At 48.5% G+C, this 21,833-nt stretch overlaps 1 protein-coding gene across 1 annotated transcript in view; it reads right to left on the bottom strand.

Annotated features, from left to right (window-relative positions):
- Nucleotides 1–21,833, bottom strand: part of LOC137653224 (probable U3 small nucleolar RNA-associated protein 11) — a 79,612-nt gene that overhangs the window by 48,846 nt on the left and 8,933 nt on the right. The window contains exon 2 of the mRNA XM_068386591.1: nucleotides 14,534–14,674. Within this exon, the coding sequence (XP_068242692.1) occupies nucleotides 14,534–14,652 (119 nt within the window). The 5' untranslated portion in view covers nucleotides 14,653–14,674. The remainder of the gene's footprint in view (nucleotides 1–14,533; nucleotides 14,675–21,833) is intronic.

Genomic DNA, 21,833 nt, shown 5'->3' with positions numbered 1-21,833 from the left:
TTCAATTCTAGCAGGTTGATGTGTAGGCACTTTTCTGATTCTGACCAAAGGCCTGAGGCCCTCTGGTTCAGAACGTGCGCCCCCCACCCTTCTTTTGACGCGTCCGAAAACAGAGTCAATTCCGGGGGGAGGACGAGAAGACTCACTCCCTTCCGCAGGTTCTCGTCGGCCAGCCACCACCGCAAGTCCGTCTGTTCCAGAGACCCCATTGGGATCAGAATGTCCGGGGAATCGGATCCTTGATTCCACCGGGACTTGAGCCGCCATTGAAGGGATCTCATCCTGAGGCGGCTGTTTGGAACCAGACGGGCCAGGGAGGATAGGTGGCCTAAGAGACGCAACCACGATTGGGCGGGGAGTTCTTTTCGCCTGAGGAAGGGTTCCGCCACCCTCCTCAGTCTTGCTATCCGGTCGTCTGATGGAAAGGCTTTGTGGAGATTGGTGTCTATTAGCATGCCTAGATAAACCAGTCGTTGGGACGGCTGCAGAGAGGACTTTTCGAGGTTTACCACGATCCCCAGATCCTGGCAAAGATCCAGAAGCCTGTCTCGGTGCCGAAGAAGGGTCGACTCCGAGTCTGCTAGGATCAGCCAATCGTCCAGGTAACGAAGGAGACGAATGCCGTTCCTGTGCGCCCAAGATGAAATCAGGGTGAACACTCTGGTGAACACCTGAGGAGCTGTGGAGAGACCGAAACACAGCACCTTGAACTGGTAGATCTTGTTGTCTAGGCAAAATCTCAGGTACTTCCTGGAAGACGGATGGATTGGGATCTGGAAGTACGCGTCCTTTAGATCCAGTGTGCACATGAAGTCTTGTGGTCTCACCGCAAGTCTGACCGTGTCTGCTGTCTCCATGCTGAACCGGGTTTGTTTGACAAACCTGTTCAGAGCTGAGAGATCGATGACGGGTCTCCAGCCTCCAGTAGCCTTCTCTACAAGAAAGAGTCGACTGTAGAAGCCTGGGGAGCCGTCTACGACCTCCTGGAGAGCACCCTTCTCGAGCATGGTCTCGACTTCGGCCTGAAGGGCCAGCCCCTTTGCCGATCCCGTGGCATAGGAGCTCAACGACACTGGATTCGCTTGGCCGATCACTGAGACCGTCCAAGCATCGGCCCCGTGTTGCTGCCACCTGCGGACGCAACGCAGAAGGCATCCCCCCACAGGTGGACATGCAGGGGGACTGCCACCCCTAGGGCTTGCGGCCGCGGCCGCCACCCCTAGGAGTCTTGCCTCCCCTGGAGGACTTACCACCCCTCTTGACCTTGGCTGGAAATGGCTGGGGCTTAGACACCACCTTCTTAGCTGCCGGTGCCTGTTTGGGAGCCTTACGAGGCTGCTGCTGCTGTTGTGGCGGGGCTACAGCAGGGCTGGAGGCTTATAGGGCCGAGTTGTAAGGGCCCTATGGAGGAGGGAGTTCGTGCTGGATTTCCTCCACCTCTCAGCCGTTCGCTCCATGTCTTGAGGCTCAAACAGGTTCTCCCCCAAAAGGGAAGCATGTGGGAGCCTACACACATCCACGGCGGGGACCTTCAGATGGAATCTCTCGGACACAGCATCGCGACGCTTCAACACCGAGTTGGCCCACAGGGTGGTAACCTGGTGCGCCAAAAACTCGATGGAGCGGGTGCCCGAGAGCAAGAAGGTCTCTAGGGCCTTCCTATTGGTCTCCTTGGACAAGTCCTCCGATCGCAATAGGATGCCCACAGATCCTAGCCAAAAGTCCAGCCACGAAGTGGCCTGCATGGCACACTTAGCGACCTTCTCGTGGCTAAGGATCTCTGCCGCCGAGAACGACACCTGCCGGGCAGTGAGTTTCTCAAGGGGAACTCCCTTCGCCAGCTCCTCCACAGAGTGATGGAGAGGAAGAGCGAGGTTGTGCTCACCCAGGATCTCGAAATACCTCCTTTGCTGAAGACGAGGAGGAGGGATGAGCTTGTTCCCGGCAGTGGAACGACTGGAGGAGGCAAGAAGTGCGAGCTGAGCGTTGGCCCTAGCCCTGGCACTCTTCAGCCCCCGAGACCAGGGCAGAGCCGCACTGGTCTTAGGGGCCTTCCGAACGTCAAACACTTCAGCCAAAATCGTGTCTTTGCCTTCACGGGGGGCGATGACCGGATCCATAAGCCCGTTAAGTTGCCTTATCAGGCTTAGGACCTGCCAGAAGGCATGTTCGGACTCTTGCTGTTCTCCTCCCTGCGGGCTGGCAGCTTAGTCTCCTGCCCCAGGGATCTCTTCCTGGGGTGACACGTGGACATTCCCCTGGGAAGTCGTGGGTTCCTGACGAATCCTTGCAGAGGATTTAGGGACGGTCTTGGAGTCCTTGGATTCCCTCCTGGGAGGGATACAGGATCCCAACAACGAGGTTCGAGGGGCCCCTTCCTCACGAGACGATTCTCCTGCATGAAGCGAAGTCTCCCCCCCTGGTGCCGAGGGGAAGACTACCGCCCCACTGGACTCACCTGAGGACGGAAAGGCCTCGTCCACGGGAGAAGGAGAGAGCACTCGTGCAGGAGAAGGGACCTTCGCGACCGACCTCTTGGGAACCAACTTCGCCCTGGGGGAAGTCACCACGAAGTCCACTCCTCTCTTTCTCTTCAGCGTAGGAGAGACAGCCGTTGGTTTGTTACCCTGGCCGGCGAGTGCTGGTTTCATAACCCTCACTAACGCCCGTGCCAGAGGACCAAACCATGTCTGTTGCTCCAAGGACACAGAGTCCGAAATCCTCGCTAAAGGGAAAGGGATCGGGCGATCCTTTGGAGTGGACACCACGGTACCTGCCTGAAAAGAAGGTGGGGAAGAATGATGTACTAACCTCTCCTCGTCCTGCACTACCAACCTGTGTTTGGGTGGAGGTGATCCCGAGTGCCGTCTAGGAGCACGCGTTCCTGCTGCTACCACCGGCTGTGGAATTCCCCGCGAACGATGGTCGCGCGAGGGCGAATGGTCGCGCGGGAGCGCGGGCGCGCAGGTGGATGATCGCGAGTGCGCAGGCGAGCGGGCGCGCAGGCTAATAATCGCGCGGGCGAGTGGGCGCGAGGGTGGGCAGGTAAGCGTTGGCGCGATGGCGAGGAGGTAATCGCTGGCGCGTAGGTGATCGCTGGCGAGCCGGAGATCGCTGGCGAGCAGAAGGTCAATGCGTGTCATGTGAAAGGACAAGTGGCGCGGCAAGTGGTGCGGTGCGTTCACGAGCAGAAACTGGAAGATCGCTGGCGCGTTGGCGAACATGTGTTTTTGACACACGCGCAGCACGATGTTGCGTAGCCACAGGACCAGGCAGATGGTGAGCAGGGAGCTCAGCAGGAACTATAGGGTGGTCAGACACCGCAGGGCGATGGTCCTCAAATGAGCGCTGACGCTCAGAAGAGAGCTGACGAGCAGGAGAGCGCTGGCGAGGAGGGCGAATATCAGGAGAGAGCCGACGAGCAGGTGAGCGTCGGCGAGCAGGAGAGTCTCGACGAGCAGGAGAGCGCTGAAGATCAGGAGAGCGCCTGTGCGCTAGCACTGCTCGAAGAAGGGAAGGATCCCTTAGCCCCGAAGGGACCGTTGCCCGTCGGGTGACGAGTTCTCCAGAAGGCGAAGATCTGGCAGGAGATGGTGAACGGTCTGCAGAGAGGTTCAAGGAAGGCGGAGCTGTAGGTTGAGGCTGACAAGGAGAGTCCCCCCCGGAGGATGAAGACCCAAAAAGGCGCCCCTTAGTCCCCCTGTAAGGGGAAGGGAGGCCCTTGTGGCGTAGCGGACGGTGAGCCTTACGGCGGAGGCGGCCTCGGGGAAGATCGTCGGGACCATCGGTCCTCCGAAGGGGAGTCTCCGTCAAAGCACTTCCCTCAGAAGGAAGCTGAGCAGCAGCAGAGACCGAAGGACTCACTTCCCCCTTCGAAGGATGTACGGAAGGGGGAGGAGAGCCTATAGCACCATCATCCGCAACAGCACCTGCGGCGGATTGCCCAGCCACGTCGGAGGCCTCTGTCACCACGACGTCGACAATAGACAGAGGGTCTACCTCTGCTACCGCCGGCGACTGCTTAACAGCGGCCCCCAACGAGACAAGGTCAATTAAAGCGACCCTGGAGGGCAAGCCCTTAAGCCCCAAGGACGACCAAATCTGTAGAAGATCATCATTGGTTAAGGCATTATCAATACCCTCCCCCGGAGGAGGAGGGGGAACCGCCTCGCTATGGGAGGCGACGCCCTCTCCCCCCATCGAAGGTCGGGAAACAGAACAAGGGCCTGCGCTCCCACTCGGCCGACTCTCCTTAGGAGGCGGACGAGGGGGAGCTTCGGAGGAGGTTTGGGCGGCGGAAGAAGAGTCCCGAGAACCTTCCTCCTTCAAGGCTAACCCCGGAGGAGAACGGTCTCTCTTGGACTTCTTCTTACGCCGACGGCCAAACCTCTCCCACTGGGAGGCAGACCGCTCCCTGCACTCACGGCACATGTTCTCCTGGTCACACCGTCGGCCCCGACATTGAGGGCAGAGGGTGTGCGGATCCGTAGTTACGTCCGACATGAAAGTCCCACAAGGACGGCCGGCAACTCCAGGGCATGTACGCATTGTAAAGAGGAAATAAAAAAAAATAATGAAGGTCAACTTCCAACCAACACACACGCTGAAAAGAAAAAGCAGAAAATTAAAGGCTGTCACGAGGACGATGAGCAGACACGTCTGATCACCGCCGAGCCGAAAGTGAAGTGGAGCAAGTCACCGGTGTGTGGAGGGGGGAGGGGTAGCAAGCTACCCTTCCCCACCCCCCCGCTAACTAGCGCGGGGGTAATTAACCCTCGTTAAAACTATTGGCTCGTCATTTCAGCTGCGCTAAAAGGTAAACCCTCTGTAAATAGCGTGGTTTGTATTTCGGTTACGGAACAAATCTTATTTTTCACTTTTTCCTTTCCTCATAGGGCTATTTTCCTTGTTGGAGCCCCTGGGCTTATAGCATCCTGCTTTTCCAACTAGGGTTGTAGCTAAGCAAGTAATAATAATAATAATAACAATAATAATAATCCCGGGTAACCTTTTCCCTCAATCATCTGCTACTTCTCCATTAAGGAGCCTGAGGTATTCAAACCACTTGTTGTGCAGCCATCACGGGACCAATGGAGAACATCCCTATGTTCCTGCGGTCACATCTTGCAGGTAGTGGACGGTGAAGATTGTCAAACGTTTCCACACACCTGCTTGCAATAACTGCACCGCAGAATAGTTTTTTGAATGCTAGGGATGTCCCCATGCCCCATGAGCTCTGGTTTTTTGTGATGGAGGAGGGTCAGGGTTTAGTGCAAGGTCATTGACCTGCAAATCCAAGCAGAGATAATATTCTTCGTGACACTCCTCTTGACCTTCCCTGTGCTGACGAAGACTGCTGACACTTGGGGGAAGCTGCTAATGTTCTTTAAAGGTAACACCTCAAACTCCTAACTGGGCATTGTAACTGTTGAACTGGATCATCGGTTACAGCACAAATAATCTCAATCCAGAAGGGCCCAAATCTAGGATCCGCTACTCCCAGATTTTGAGTCTTAGCTATAAACTCAGGGATGAACTCAAGAACTAGACAGGCACTCAGTAGAGTGCAGACCTCTGCTGTGGCAGCTTATTTCTCAACCTTTTGCTTGACCTTGACTTTGATCTTAACATTAATTGGTGTGGATTTTCATACACTCAAATATGAAGTAAGTCTGAAGTCTGTGACAAGGATGTTAAAACTTATGACTGATTAGTTGATATGGATGTTTTGCCTGTCCGTGACCTTTACATAACAGTTTAAAATCCCTGCAAGTTTCATTTCTTTACAATTAAAATTGTGGTTGTCAGGTTAATGGCCAGAATTTGACCTTTTGCTTGACCTTGACCATGGACTCGACCTTAACATTAACATGTACCAATTGGCGTGGATTTTCATACACTCATATATGAACCAAGTTTGAAGTCTGTGACAACGATGTCCATACTTATGGCTGATTACATGAAGTGGACATTTTGATTGACCCTGACCTTGATCTTTGACCTTTATATTCCAAAATTTTAATCATTTCCAGTTTTTTACATAACAGTTAATCTCTGCAACTTTCATTACTCAACAATTAAATTGTACCAGGATGTTGTTCATTAACATACACAAACAAGGGGTAAAACATAACCTCCTTTCAACTTTGTTTGCGGAAGTAATTACCTAATCCCATTCCCTTGAATGGACGACGTCATAGGACAGACCATGCAGTTCACTAACTCTTTTGGCTGAACAAAGTCTTCAAAGTAAGGTGGCAATGATCTGTTGCCTAGCGTAATGGTTGGTAGGAAGCACCCTTCAGAGACTGAAGGACACAAACCACATTCCATAGAGGAGGTATAACTTCCGACTGGGGGCAGGTAAACTCGTAGCTTCGTATGAGGAGAGAAAGTTCCAATGAGGAAGAAAAATCGACACCTTTCAGCTTGAGGGCCAGGCTCAAAGCTGAGCGGTAGCCTTTTACAGATGAAACCGAGAGGAGCATTTCCTACCGAACGTGCACAAGGAACTCCACTATTGTTGGAATAGTGTCATCGAGGGGGGATATACCCCTTCCACAACACCAACCAAAGAAGACAATCCACATAGCCTGTTAGACTGAAGCCGAAGATCACCAAAGGTGTCTAGCCATCGTTTTCGAAACTTTTGCAAAAATCCTCTCTAAATGAGGTGGTGCTGGATAGTCTCCATGTGTGAAGTCGTAGCAAAACTTTGGCTTTATGGAAGATGTTTGAGTAGATCGTGTTGTGGAGGGCGTTCTCTCGGAAGCTTCGTCAGGAGTTACAGAAGCTCCGGGAGTCACTCTGTGTGATGCCATAGAGGAGCTATGAGAGTCATACAGAGATTGTCAGATACTCTGGTCTTGTTGAGTACTCTTCTCATCAGACAGAAAGGGGGAAAAGCATAGACGTCAATGTTGTTCAACCCGTTGTTAGAATGCATCTTGCAGAGAGCCTAGGGAGCAATAAAGCAGGAGCCTGAAGTTCAGGGACATTGCGAACAAGTCCACAGTCGGGGAATCCCACAAATTCAGGACTTTTCTAGCTACTAGATGATTCAAAGACCACTTAGATCCCACATCTAAGTCGCTCTGCTTAGACTGTCCGTGGGCACAATCCTCTTGCCAGGAATGAAGTGGGCCAATAGGGACACCAAGTTGTCTTCTGTCCATGTCAGTATCTCTACTGCTAGACAGTATAGGGGCTGCGAAAAAGTACCACCTTGTTTGTTTATGTAAGCCACTATTGTGGTGTTGTTGGTCATCAACACGATGGAGTGACCTTCCTGGAACTCTCAGTGCTAGGACTCGGACCAAAGCCCTGAGGACGTGTGGTGTATCTTTTGATCTATCTGAATAGAGCATCAGCTCCGGGGGAGAACGAGAAGGCCGACACACCTATGAAGGTTCTCGTCTACCACCCACAAACTGAGGTCCGTCTGCTCCTCTAGTCCTATGGGGACTAGAATGTATAGAGCGTCATTGATTTGATTCCACCTGGACTTCAGTTGCCGCTGGAGAAATCGAATCCTGAGGCGGCCGCTAGGCACTAGATAGGCCAGGGATGATAGATGACCCATGAGACACAACCATTGCTGGGCTGGTAGCTCTTCTCGTATGAGGAAGGGTCATGGTACCTTCTTCAGCCTCTGTACCCTGTCATTTGATAGAAAGATTTTTTGTTGGTTGGTGTCGATGATCATACCTAAGTACAGTATACCAATCTTTGAGAGGGAAGCAGGGATGACTTCTCAAGGTTTACCACAATCCCCCGATCTTACAAAAACACTAGAAGTCTGCCTCGGTGTTGAAGAAGGGGTGCCACCCAGTCTGCTAGAATCAGCCAGTCGTCCAGGTATCTCAGGAGACGGATGCCGATCAAGTAAGCCCAGGATAACACTAGGGCGAACTCTCTTGTGAAGACCTGAGATGTCGTGCAAAGATTGAAGCACAGCACTTGACGTAGTATTGCTTGTTGTTGAGTATGATCCTTGGATACTTCCTTGAAGACGGATGGACTGGGATCTGGAAGTATGCGTCCTTGAGATCTAGTGTGCACATAAAGTCCTGGGATCTGGAAGTATGCATTCTTAACATCCAGTGTGCACATGAAGTACTGGGATATGGAAGTATGCGTCCTTGAGATCCAGTGTGCACATGAAGTCTTGTTGTCTTACAACTTGTCTAACCGTCCGCCATCTCCATGCTCAATGGAGTTTGTCTGACTCTTGTTCAGCGCGAGAGGTCAATGACCGGTCTCCAGCCTCCAGATGCCTTTTTCACAAAAAAGAGTCGACTGAAGAAGCCTGGGGACCCGCCGAGGACCTCCTGAGGAGTGCCCTTCTCCAACATGGTCTGGACTTCAGCCCCAAGGGCCAGCATCTTCGCGGATCCCTTCACATAGGAGCTTGATGGAACTGGATCCAGAGTCAATAGCAGGAGAGATCGAATGGTTGGTTGGAGCCTCGGCCGCTCCCCCTCTGCTGTCTTTGCCTCCACAGGAGAACTTAAGAGCCATTCTGCTCCTTGACTGGAATGGGCTTTTTCGACACCCTCTAAGAGGAGTCCTGATTGGACTGCCTCCATCTCTCCGCCACCCGTGCTCAATGTCTTCCGGCCTGAACAGAGAGGAACCATCAAGAGTCGAGTTCCTGAGTCTCGTCACCTATGCATGTGGGACCTGTTGGTGGAACCAAAAAGAATCTTATCTGCCCACAGGTTCACTACCTGGTGAGAAAGGAACTCAATGGTTCTCGTTCCCAATAATAGAAAGGTTTCCATCAACTTCCTTGTGGCCTCCTTGGATCAGTCCTCGTTCCTAATGAGGTGTCCCACAGATCCTAACCCGAGATCTAGCCCCAAAGTATCTTGCATGGCATACTTCTCAACCTTCTGGTTAAGGATCTCTGATGCAGAGAAATAGACGGAGAGTCAGGAGAGTCTCTGAAAGGTAACTCCTCTGGTCAGAGCCTCTATAGAGTGGTCAAGAGGCAAGGCCGGAGGGGCTCATTGGGTCCCTCATAATACTTCCTCTGCTGCACAAATAGCAACAGATGCAACTTAGAGGATGAAACCACAAGGAGGAAACTGGAAGAGCCGGCAATCTGGGCAAATACCTTCCTTCAGGCACCCGTTGACCCCCTAGACCAGGGCACAGCTGCACTGGCCTTGGGAGGTCTCCAAGTGCCTTAGACATGGTCCAAGACCATGTCTTTGCCCTCCTGAGGGCCCATCACTGGACCGGACTACCCGTTGATGGCCCTCATGCAGGCCAAGACCTGCCAGAAGGCGTGTTCTTGCTTTCTTTACTCTGCCTCTGAGTTGGGACATGCAGCCTTAGGGAGATATTCATCTTCGTAACCGTCTTCCACCTTCGAGCTCTCACCCATAGGAGCCCAGGGTGAGTCAAGGTCGTCAGGTACGGCAGCAGAGGGCATGTCGCTTGCTGACGTCCTTGCTGGTAATGGAGAGGACTGCCGAGGACTCTCTTGCAGAAGCCCTGATGCCCTTGCCAAGGTCTTCGAGATTATCTTTGAGTCCTTAGACTCCCTGTGGGAAGGTTTGGAGTGTTCTTTCCTCTGTCCCTCTCTTGACAAGAGAACTACGGCTGACTGGATAGTCTTCTTGGAGATGGCGTAGTTCCAGAGGAACTACCTCGATTGGGGAAGAGGAGGAACGATTCCTCAAACGAAATCTCTTTCGGAGACCGAAAGCCTCGGCTTAGATATGGATGCAGAGTATCTCCCCAAGGAGGTGTCAGATGTATCATCCTCCTCTTCTCCTGCTTAGTACAGTAGTCATTACTGGTGTCACATGAACCTGTGAGAAGTTCCGCTGGGCTTCCGCACAAGACTCAGCTGCTCCACGCTTCCTCTTGAGGGGTGAGACGATCATCTGAGGGGGAGGGGCCTATGTTATGCTGGCACTACGGACTTATGTCTGGGGTCAGACAGAGAAGAGGCTAAATACGGGGGAGCTGACCTCTCCAGAGGAATCCTCGGCGTGCTGGTTACCAAGGAATCACCCCCGAAAAAGCCTGATGCATTGCCTTGACCAGCTTAGAGCAGGAGGTTTGGGTTTAGGATCCTGAAAAGATGCAGGGTTAGGTTCCTTACCTGGTAAAATTGACACTGGTATGGCTTCTAGCTCAGACTTGGATGAGTGAGGAGTCCTCGATGTGGAGGGTTGCTGGACCTTCAAAGATTCCTTCTTAGAAGGGAACAGGACTGGGCGTTTACCATGCTGGATATCCTTTGGAAGTGAATGGTCCCCATGGGCACAAAGAGACTTCTTCTCAGGTGGAGAGGCTCTAGGAACTGAGACGGTAAAAAATGGCCTAGACCAGGGGAAACGAATCTCCCTAGTGTGAGAAGGCTCAGGACTATATCTTTATACAGGAAGCTCCTTTTGACAAAGCGAGATCACTGACACGGAAGAGGAGAACTCTCATGGGAAGGACGACGGGTCATGCGTTGGTCAACTGTCCTGAACTGGCAAGCAGCGATCACGAGTTGATTTGTAAGAATTAGAAGAGGTAGAGTGACAATCACGCTTTCGCGAGTGAAGATCCAGTCCTGGCGATCGGCACTTGCAGGCCGGTAGGCGACAAGGCGAAGCAAAAGATCTATGTGGACGACAAAGAGCTGGCGAACGATGAGTTGGCAAACGCCAATGTATTGGCGAATACCAATGTACTGACGAACGACGAGGAGCCGGCAAACAACGAGGAGCTGGAGAGCAATAAGGAGCTGGTGAACGCCGAGAGGTCAGCAAACGACTTGAGGGTCAACGCCTATGAACTGGCAAATGACGAGTAGTTGGCGAGTGACAAGCAACAGGAGAGTGAAGAGACTGATGATTAACACAAGGCTGACAAATGACAAGGAACGCAGTCTTCAGCAATAACTGCAACTGCAGGCAAAGGCAAAGAGCGGGACCCTTCGGCTGTCAAGATAGAAGACACTATGGGATCGCGCTGTACCACACTCATCGGTGAGGAGGGTTCCACCTCGGAGGAAGCCAGGGTACGCTTCCTCTCTGCATCCAGTTGAGGGAATTCCAGCAACGCCTCCTTCGACGGGGGAACGGACATACCCAGCGACAGTAAACCCTGCAATATGCCAGAGAAAGAAAAGGCTCTGCCCGAGGGAAGGGGCAGACTGCTTCTCCAAGGGAAGCAGTCTTGTCCCTCAAATCCTGAGGTTGACCTGGTGTTAGCCAGTCTACGCTTCTGCTCAATCGTCCCCAGGGGGAGATCGATCAAGCAGGAGTGTCAGGAATAGATGGGGTGGGGGTTCAAGGAAGAAGGCTAAGGTTTCTTCAACTTTGAGGAAGACCTCAAAAGCGAAGAATCTCTCTTGGACTTCTTCTTACGCCGTCACCAAAACCTCTCACAATGGGAGGCAGACCACTCCAGGCATTCTGGGAAGGTGTTGTCCTGATCACAGCGTCGCCCTCAGCTAGACGGACACAGCAAATGCGGGTCCGTCTCAACGGAGGACATGACATGAAAGCCACGGAGGAGCGGCCCTCAGGTGCTGGACATGTCCGCATGAGGACGGTCAAGGAGTAACACACTTACGCTGAAAAAGAAAAAGCTCAAAAAATAATTAAGTCAACAATGAAAAGTCTAAATAGGGGAGAGAGAGAGACAACGTCTGTTCTCCACCGAGCCAAAAGCAAAATTGGTTACTCAGCCCAGGTGTGTGATTGACTGGGGTAGCAGACTACCACTCACCCTGGGTGGTTAACCCTCACTGAAGGTCTTATGGCTCATCATCCCGCTTCGCCGAAAGTAACATCCCTATAAATAGCAAATGGTTTATATTAGTGTTGGAACAACTAACCTCTTCTTCTCTATTATAGGTAGTAGGTTGGCTAGGGCACCAGCCACCCATTGAGATACTACCGCTAGAGAGTTATAGGGTCCTTTGACTGGCCAGACAGTACTACATTGGATCCTTCTCTCTGGTTACGGTTAATTTTCCCTTTGCCTACACATACACCGAATAGTCTGGCCTATTCTTTACAGATTCTCCTCTGTTTTCACACACCTGACAACTTTGAGATTACCAAACAATTCCTTTTCGCCTAAGAGGTTAACTACTGCAATGTAATCGTTCAGTGGCCACTTTGATCTTGGTAAGGGTAGAAGAGACTCTTTAGCTATGGTAAGCAGCTCTTCTAGGAAAAAGACACTCCAAACTCTATAAACATTGTTCTCTAGTCTTGGGTGGTGCCATAGCCTCTGAACCATGGTCTTCCACTGTCTTGGGTTAGAGTTCTCTTGCTTGAGGGTAAACTCGGGCCCACTATTCTGTCTTATTTCTCTTCCTATTGTTTTGTTAAAAGTTTTTATAGTTTATAATAGGAAATATCTATTTCAATATTGTTACTGTTCTTGAAATAATTTTTCCTTGTTTCTTTTCCTCACTGGGCTATTTTTCCTGTTGGAGCCCCTGGGCTTATAGCATCCTGCTTTTCCAACTATGTTGTAGCTTGGCAATTTATAATAATAATAATAATAATAATAATAATAATAATAATAATAATAATAATAATACATTATTCTCTGGGATGCACAATAAATCCACGAAACATTACAAAAATAATGGCACTCTATTCCCTTGAATATTTATTTCACTCTTTTGTTTGCATTTTACAAACTACATGTAGCCTATCCACTGCTGTTCGTAAAGTGTCCTAAGTGCGATTCTGAGTTATCTTTTAGGGAAGAACAATACATTTTCATTGTAACTTGACTGTGAAGATTGCTAAGACAAAAAAAAAGAGAAACCTAGGTGTCAATCATATAGTAAAAAATATTGCCTCTGCGAAGGAGGTACAGCATTTCAATCGAGTCAGTTTATTTATTTGTGTGTCTGTGGACAATTGCTGATCCGGATCCAGATTCTAGAAGAGTATTTGCATTTTTCACCATTTTACAGATATCAAAACAACTTGACAGATTTTGACAAAATTTTCACCACAGATAGATCTTAGGTCATAGACAACTCCATTAAATTTTGAAGAAGATCTGGATCCGGAATCTATTCATTTATTTGTCTGAGAGTCTATAGACACGATTACATGAAACTACTTGACAGAATTTGACAAAATTTTCACCACTGATAGATCTTAGGTCATGGATGACCCCATTGAATTTTGGAGATGATCCGGATCTCGATTTTAAATTCAGATTTCCATTTTTACCATTTTAAAGATAACGTCAAAACTACTCGACGGATTTTGACGAAATTCTCACCACATGTAGATCAAAGGACATGGACGACCCATTAGTCTTTTTAGATGATCTAGATCCGGATTCTAGATCTAGATTTGCATTTTTTGAGAAAATCTCAAAACAAATTGGATGATTTTGACAAAATTTCCACCACAGATAGATCTTGAGCAATGGAAGACTGCATTATCCATTGGCAGAAGTCAGAAATCTGATTGCTCTGGTTTATGATTTACTTTTATATTTTGTGAACTGGGTAGGGGGGTGCGGGGGACATGCCCCTGACATGGCTGGGACCTGGGAAGGAAAGTCCAGGGACATGGCCCCACACTAGGTCTGTGACCGGGACAGATTTGTGACCTGGGAAGGGGGTTCCAGAGGGCAGCTATGTCTGTGACCTGGGAAAGGGAGTCCGGAGAGCTTGTCCCCGTTTGGCCTGTGACCTGGGAAAGGGAGTCCGGAGAGCTTGTCCCCGTTTGGTCTGTGACCTGGGAAAGGGAGTCCGGAGAGCTTGTCGCCGTTTGGTCTGTGACCTGGGAAAGGGAGTCCGGAGAGCTTGTCCCCGTTTGGTCTGTGACCTGGGAAAGGGAGTCCGGAGGGCTTGTCCCCATTAGGTCTGTGACCTGGGAACTACTAAGTTAGGTTAGGTGGGTTGGTTAGGTTCTGTGACCTTTTACAAATCTCGAAAGGTAAATACAGTAATCACGTTTATTACTTTTTTCACCACCCAAAGTTCCAGTTCCATCAGGAAGGAAGGAATAATGGGAGCGCAGTTTATTTGTGGTAGAAATAAAGTCAAATTCGTTGAATGCACAATATTTTACTGTCGGAAAAGTTGTTTTTTATATTGCAAATGTAGTTCCGTGCTGTTCTATAATTTTACAAATAATTAGCCGAATTTTATAAGCAGTTGGTATTTATGTAATAAACTACTTTAGATAACACCACGAGGAAAATGCACAACTCTCCCATTCACATGCATAGGGAGATGTCTTAAAAAATACTGAGTAATGTTTCACACTAGTAACTATTTTCCTTCACGCAAACATGTACACACTCAACTTTTTCATGAAACAAAATTAATTTTCTTAAATTTCTAAAGCCAGTGCAAACAAATTATCATATACTCCCAAAAATATAGAATGATAAACATGAATACAGTAGTCATATCTATCAAACCCAACAACCATTGGCATATACTGTACAGTACAGTATCAGATCATGTTTACTCATAAATCATAATATACTTCTGACAGTAATATATACAGCAAATAAGGCATACTACACTTACGCAGCACGGATCTTGTAATCCTTCTTTTTCTCAAGGGGTCCTAAATGTTTTCTTGCCTCAGGTTGGTGCCGTTCCTTGTGAACCCGCTGGCTTTTCATTGCATTCCGTAAAGAAGACATTTTGCTTCAATCGTTTATTTCCCTGGAAGAATAAAAATATAAGTACTGTACTAACATCATCTCACAATATTAGTTTACTAAATATCCAAGTAAAAGTTCCAGCCCTAAAGAACTTTTTTTTTCTTTTTTTTTATTTTATTATTGTGGGACAAAGTTGGAGCAAATGGGTCAAAATGATTTATTCTTATCTAAGGGATGAATGTTAAAATAAGTGGCTCAAAAGAATTTACTTTGAATTGAGGGGTGAAAGTAAGAGCAAAGTAAGACTAAAGAAATTTGACAATTAAGTGAGAAGTTATCATAAGGAAAATGTTATTTTCTTTAGTAAAATAAATTTTTGAATATACTTACCCGATAATCATGTAGCTGTCAACTCCGTTGCCCGACAGAATTCTACGGAAGGGATACGCCAGCGATCGCTATACAAGAGGGGGGTGTACTCATCAGCGCCACCTGTGGCCAGGTACTGCAGTACTTCTTGTTGACACCACCTCAATTTTTCCTCGGTCCACTGGTTCACTATGGGGAGGAAGGGTGGGTCAATTAAATCATGATTATCGGGTAAGTATATTCAAAAATTTATTTTACTAAAGAAAATAACATTTTTCAATATTAATCTTACCCGATAATCATGTAGCTGATTCACACCCAGGGAGGTGGGTGAAAACCAGTGTACATGTATAACAAGAAGCTAAGTATCCCGTATTTCATATTATCAGTTATTCAAAATAACAATGAAATTATAAGTACCTGGTAAGGAAGTCGACTTGAACCATTACTCTGCCTTTAATAAGTTCGTCTTCCTTACTGAGCGCAGCGTTCCTCTTAGGAGGCTGAACAACTCTAAGGTGCTGAAGTATCAAGGGCTGCAACCCATACTAAAGGACCTCATCACAACCTTTAACCTCGGCGCTTCTCAAGAAAGAATTGACCACCCGCCAAATCAACAAGGATGTGGAAGGCTTCTTAGCCGACCGTACAACCCATAAAAAGTATTCAAGAGAAAGGTTAAAAGGTTATGGGATTATGGGAATGTAGTGGCTGAGCCCCCGCCTACTACTGCATTCGTTGCTACGAATGGTCCCAGGGTGTAGCAGTACTCGTAAAGAGACTGGACATCTTTGAGATAGAATGATGCGAACACTGACTTGCTTCTCCAATAGGTTGCATCCATAACACTCTGCAGAGAACGGTTCTGTTTGAAGGCCACTGAAGTAGCCACAGCTCTCACTTCATGTGTCCTTACCTTCAGCAAAGCAAGGTCTTCTTCCTTCAGATGAGAATGTGCTTCCCTAATCAGAAGCCTGAATAGTAAGAAACTGAGTTCTTAGACCTTGGAAAAGAAGGCTTCTTGATAGCACACCATAAGGCTTCTGATTGTCCTCGTAAAGGTTAAGACCTTTTTAGATAGTACCTAAGAGCTCTAACTGGGCAAAGTACTCTCTCCAGTTCATTCCCCACCAAGTTGGACAGGCTTGGGATCTCGAACGACTTAGGCCAAGGACGTGAAGGAAGCTCGTTTTAGCAAAAACCGAGCTGCAAGGAACATGTAGCCGTTTCAGATGTGAAAACTATGTTCCTGCTGAAGGCGTGGATCTCACTTTCTCTTTTAGCTGTTGTCAAGCACACGAGGAAAAGAGTTTTTAATGTGAGGTCCTAAAAAGAGGCTGATTGGAGAGGTTCAAATCTTGATGACATAAGGAACCTTAGGACCACGTCTAGATTCCAGCCTGGAGTGGACAACCGACGTTCCTTTGAGGTCTCAAAAGACCTAGGGAGGTCCTGTAGATCTTTGTTGGTGGAAAGATCCAAGCCTCTGTGGCGGAAAACCGCTGCCAACATACTTCTGTAACCCTTGATCGTAGGAGCTGAAAGGGATCTTACGTTCCTTAGATGTAACAGGAAGTCAGCAATCTGGGTTACAGTGGTACTGGTTGAGGAAACTGCATTGGCCTTGTACCAGCTTCGGAAGACTTCCCCTTGAGACTGATAGACTCTGAGAGTGGATGTTCTCCTTGCTCTGGCAATCGCTCTGGCTGCCTCCTTCGAAAAGCCCCTAGCTCTTGAGAGTCTTTCGAAAGTCTGAAGGCAGTCAGACGAAGAGCGTGGAGGTTTGGGTGTACCTTCTTTACGTGAGGTTGACGTAGAAGGTCCACTCCTAGAGGAAGAGTCCTGGGAATGTCGACCAGCCATTGCAGTACCTCTATGAACCATTCTCTCGCGGGCCAGAGCGGAGCCAACCAACGTCAGCCGTGTCCCTTTGCGAGAGGAGAACTTCTGAAGTACCCTGTTGACAATCTTGAACGGCGGGAATGCATACAGGTCGAGATGGGACCAATCCAGCAGAAAAGCATCCACGTGAACTGCTGCTGGGTCTGGAATCGGAGAACAATACAACGGGAGTCTTTAGGTTATCGAGGTAGCGAACAGATCTATGGTTGGCTGACCCCACAGGGCCCAAAGTCTGCTGCAAACATTCTTGTGAAGGGTCCACTCTGTGGGGATGACCTGACCCTTCCGGCTGAGGCGATCTGCCATGACATTCATATCGCCCTGAATGAACCTCGTTACCAGCGTGAGCTTTCGATCTTTTGACCAGATGAGGAGGTCCCTTGCGATCTAGAACAACTTCCACGAATGAGTCCCTCCCTGCTTGGAGATGTAAGCCAAGGCTGTGGTGTTGTCAGAGTCCACCTCCACCACCTTGTTAAGCTGGAGGGACTTGAAGTTTATCAAGGCCAGATGAACCGCCAACAACTCCTTGCAATTGATGTGAAGTGTCCTTTGCTCCTGATTCCATGTTCCCGAGCATTCCTGTCCGTCCAAAGTCGCACCCCAGCCCGTGTCTGATGCGTCCGAGAGGAGACGGCGGTCGGGTTTCTGAACAGCCAAAGGTAGACTTCCTTGAGAAGAAAGCTGTTCTTACACCACGCGAGAGTAGACCTCCTCTCTTCGGAAACAGGAACTGAGACCGTCTCTAGCGTCATGTCCTTTATCCAGTGAGCAGCTAGATGATACTGAAGGGGGCGGAGGTGGAGTCTCCCTAACACGATGAACAGGGCCAGTGATGAAAGTGTCCCTGTTAGACTCATCCACTACCTGACTGAGCATCGGTTCCTTCTCAGCATGCTCTGGATGCATTCTAGGGCTTGGAAGATCCTTGGGGCCGACGGAAAAGCCCGAAAAGCTCGACTCTGAAGATCCATACCCAGGTAGACAATGGTCTGGGATGGGACGAGCTGGGACTCCTCAAAATTGACCAGGAGGCCCAGTTCCTTGGTCAGATCCATAGTCCATCTGAGAATCTCCAGACAGCGACGACTTGTGGGAGCTCTTAAAAGCCAGTCGTCTGACGGAGCCGGACACAAGATCATGGTACTGCTGCACAGTCTGTGAACTGTCAACCATGGGGAAGCGAGGAAGTACAGTGACAACCCGAAGCTGTCTAGACTGTCTGGGTCGTACAGACAACTCCTTACCGGGTTGCTGAGGTTGCCGCACTGCGTCACAACAAGTCACTTCTGCTGGTTGTTGAACGTCTTCCCAGTGACACACTGACTCCGTAAACAAAAAATCCTCTAACAAGGACTAAGCTTGGACTGCATGTCTTGCAACACAGCTCAAGGTCTATGGGAGCAGGTGTGGTAACAGACGGGGTTAGCGACTGAAGTGGAACCATTACCTTCCCTGGAAGCATGTTATGCTTAAATAAAAGTCCATAGGAGGCTACGCAGCTAAAGGCTCCTCTCCAAATGACAGAGTCCTCAAGGGAATATCAGAAGGAGGGAGAATAGCACTTTCTCATCTACAGGAACCATATCCGAGAAAAGCTAAGTTCTCTCAGTGAGGGTTTCACTGGTGCAAAAGCAGCAGACTAGAAGGCAACGTTATGAAACTGCTTGACAGTCTAGTGAGTTGGCAACAACCAAAGATGTGTGACTGAGAAGCATGCGGTAAGGTATGCAGAGCATGCTGTATGCAGAGCATGCTGTATGTAGAGCATGCTGTAAGGTAAGCAGATCATGTTGCATGGCGTGTGGCTTATGCTGCATGGGATGAGGCTCATGCTGCATGGGATGAGGCTCATGCTGCTTAAAAGAAATCTGAACCTGACACTAATCTAGCTGTCCGAGGATTTACCTGGTGAGACATCAGTCTCTTTACCAGAGAGTTTTACCAGATTTCCCCGGGCCACCACGTGACACAATTGGTAGTAATTCATTCAAATTACCTCTAATGAGTCAATATGGATAAATATCAACACAACATCGTGTTCAAATAGAAATAAATTTCTACCTCATACTTGGGATCGAACACTAGCCCCTTCTAATGAAAGGCCAGGTCGAAACCAACCATGCCACGAGAGCCCATAGGATGTCGCATAGCATGAGGCTCCTGCCTCATGGGTTGAGGAGGATGCCGCATAGCATGAGGCTCCTGCCTCATGGTTTGAGGAGGATGCCGCATAGCATGAGGCTCCTGTGAGGTTCCTGCCTCAAGAGTTGCGTCTGCCTCAAGGGTTGAGGGGGTAGCTGCGCAGAGAGAGGCTCATGCTGCATAGACTGCGGTTCAAGTTGAATGGGAAGAGGCTCAAGCTGAGGAGAAAGTGGCAGATGCATGCGTTGAGGTGGCTGACTCATAGCATGAGGTTCCTGCCTCAAGAGTTGCGCTTGCCTCAAGGGTTGAGGTGGCTGCGCAGAGAGAGGCTCTTGACTCACGAGTTGAGGTTCTTGAGGTGCTTGCCTCGAGAGTTGAGGTTCTCGCCTCGAGGAAAGTGGAGGTGGTTGCTGCGAGAGTTGAGGTGGCTGCCTCAAGGATGGTAGAGGTTGTCGTACCTCAAGAGGTTGCTGCCTCGAGGGTGGTTGTAATGCAAGATACTCCTGCCTCAAGGGTAGAGGAGGTTGTAAGGCATAAGGCTCCTGCCCCCATTGTTGAGGAGGTTGCTGCGTGGTAAGAGGCTCCTGCCTCAAGGAAAGTGGAGGTTGCTGCACAGCGCTGGTATCTGGCAACTCCCAACGCGGCAGCTCACGCATGGAGGTAGCTTGAGGAACCTCAACCTCATACGTCTGGCAGATTGTACTGCGCAGAGGAGGAGGAGCGTTCGCAGGAGGAGGTGTATTAACCTTCTCTGCCTGAAACTCCTGCATCAACACCGCAAGCTGAGACTGCATTGTCTGCAGCATAGACCACTAGAGTTTAAGAAAGACAACAACAAACGGAGCTACTGTCCGTTGAGACTGAGGGTCTAAAACAGCTGGTGCGGCAACAGACGGAGCTACTGCCTGTTGCGATACCACCTTGCCTCTCTGGGAGGTGTGCAGTTGTCGTACTGCAGCAAGTCCGAACTGACCAGGTTCTAATGGCTACACCTAGGAGTTGGACTTGTGCGGAAGGGACCGACTTGCACTTAAAAGCTGCAAGATTTGGTCCATGGTTTCTGCGAGAAACCTCTTCCGCAGACGAGGAATAAAAGGGCTCTCTCGTCTTTGTGTGGGTGGGGTGATCACGTCGGCAACGTGTGTAGATACACCCGAAACCACGGAGGGAAAACGTCTGTTCGTCGATCAAGGCCTGCTGAACCCATAAGTCCTTCGACATTACTTCTCCCCTGGGCTTGGGAGCTTGTAAGAGGTCCCAGACTAGGCGAACAACTGGCACGAACAGACGAACCCTCGAACGCAACACTGTAACACTTTGCGCTATCACTTATCACTTTTGATTTTCTGTTTGCACTTATTTCACTGAACTCGAAACTTTAAGTGGTTTGTACCTGAAACACGCAATTCTATCCTTCCTTAAAAGTTAGTAATTGCGAAAACAGAATTACAATGTAACAGAAAAATCTAATGAAAGATAAATAATTCAGTGGCTGGAAAGAGACTAAACACTAGATCAAATAAACTACGTTTAAAATCTCTCACCGCATAAAGCTTGAGAACAAGAATAAAACTCTAGAAACGTTTACCTTCTTCCCCTAAAGAGACTAGGGAGAAGAGCAAAAACGATAACAACGTTACTCGCTTGAACGAAACGTTTATCCTCCTCTCTCTCCCTCCGTCTCTATCTCTCTCTCTCTCTCTCTCTTGACTTAGAACCTGAGAGAAGAGCCCAATCATATATATCGTTAAAACATATTATTGTTAAAGGAAAAAAACTGAAAGATTTCCCAAATAAAAAGTTCCTTTATTAGAATTAAAACCATTAAGCTAAGAAAGAATGAACAAAACGCTAGAAACGGTTTACTCTTACTGCAACGTGACACCGTGAAAATTCTCTCTCTATCGTAACGATAGAGCGCAAGTTGAACGTTCTGAACGTCAACAACTGCAGAGACAAAACAAAACGTTAGTTCAACTTTGAAAACAGTACGAGACTATCAAAGAAATTCTTTCAAAAACATTAAAATAGCATAATATGTTAACAGGTAAAACCGAAATGACGGGCTCAATGTTAATTAACTTCGGTACCAAGAAAAGACCGCCTACTATTAGGAAAGGTCGAATATAAACAAATATAAAAATTAATTTTAATAAGTTTATAATAAAAGGAAGTTAATCGAAGAGGCCTATAAAAGGCGGAGAGATATAAAATAAATCTATAACTTTTGTTAAGCAAAATGAAGAAAGAGAGTCTATACTCTCTTAGACACCAACACTTCCGTCTAAGGGAAGGGTCGGCCATTTAAAAGTGAAAGAGAGTTCATACTCTCTTCGTCACCATAATTAATCAAATTAATTCCAAAAGCTAGCTAAGCTAATGATAAAACTTCCTGAATAGCGAAAGCTAAACTCTAGAGCAAATACATCCCCAAATCGTGAGCAAAAACTCCAGAATCAACAGCGTACCCATGTAGGTCTAGCCGGAGGCACGACAGAGGAAAAATTGAGGTGGTGTCAACAAGAAGTACTGCAGTACCTGGCCACAGGTGGCGCTGATGAGTACACCCCCCTCTTGTATAGCGATCGCTGGCGTATCCCTTCCGTAGAATTCTGTCGAGCAACGGAGTTGACAGCTACATGATTATCGGGTAAGATTAATATTGAAAAATGCAAGTTAAAACAGAAATCAATGAAACTGGAAGCCAAACAAAATTCACATAGAACATTTAGTAATGAATCTCCTTCAGTATAACTTAGGCCACATAAAAAATTTAACCTAGGTTAGGCTATGTTAATACTGTA

This window comes from Palaemon carinicauda, chromosome 14 (genome assembly GCF_036898095.1).
Source record: "Palaemon carinicauda isolate YSFRI2023 chromosome 14, ASM3689809v2, whole genome shotgun sequence".
Lineage (NCBI taxonomy): Eukaryota > Metazoa > Arthropoda > Malacostraca > Decapoda > Palaemonidae > Palaemon > Palaemon carinicauda.
The sequence above is the reverse complement of the archived record's forward strand: the minus strand, read 5'-3'. Positions and strand labels throughout refer to the sequence as shown.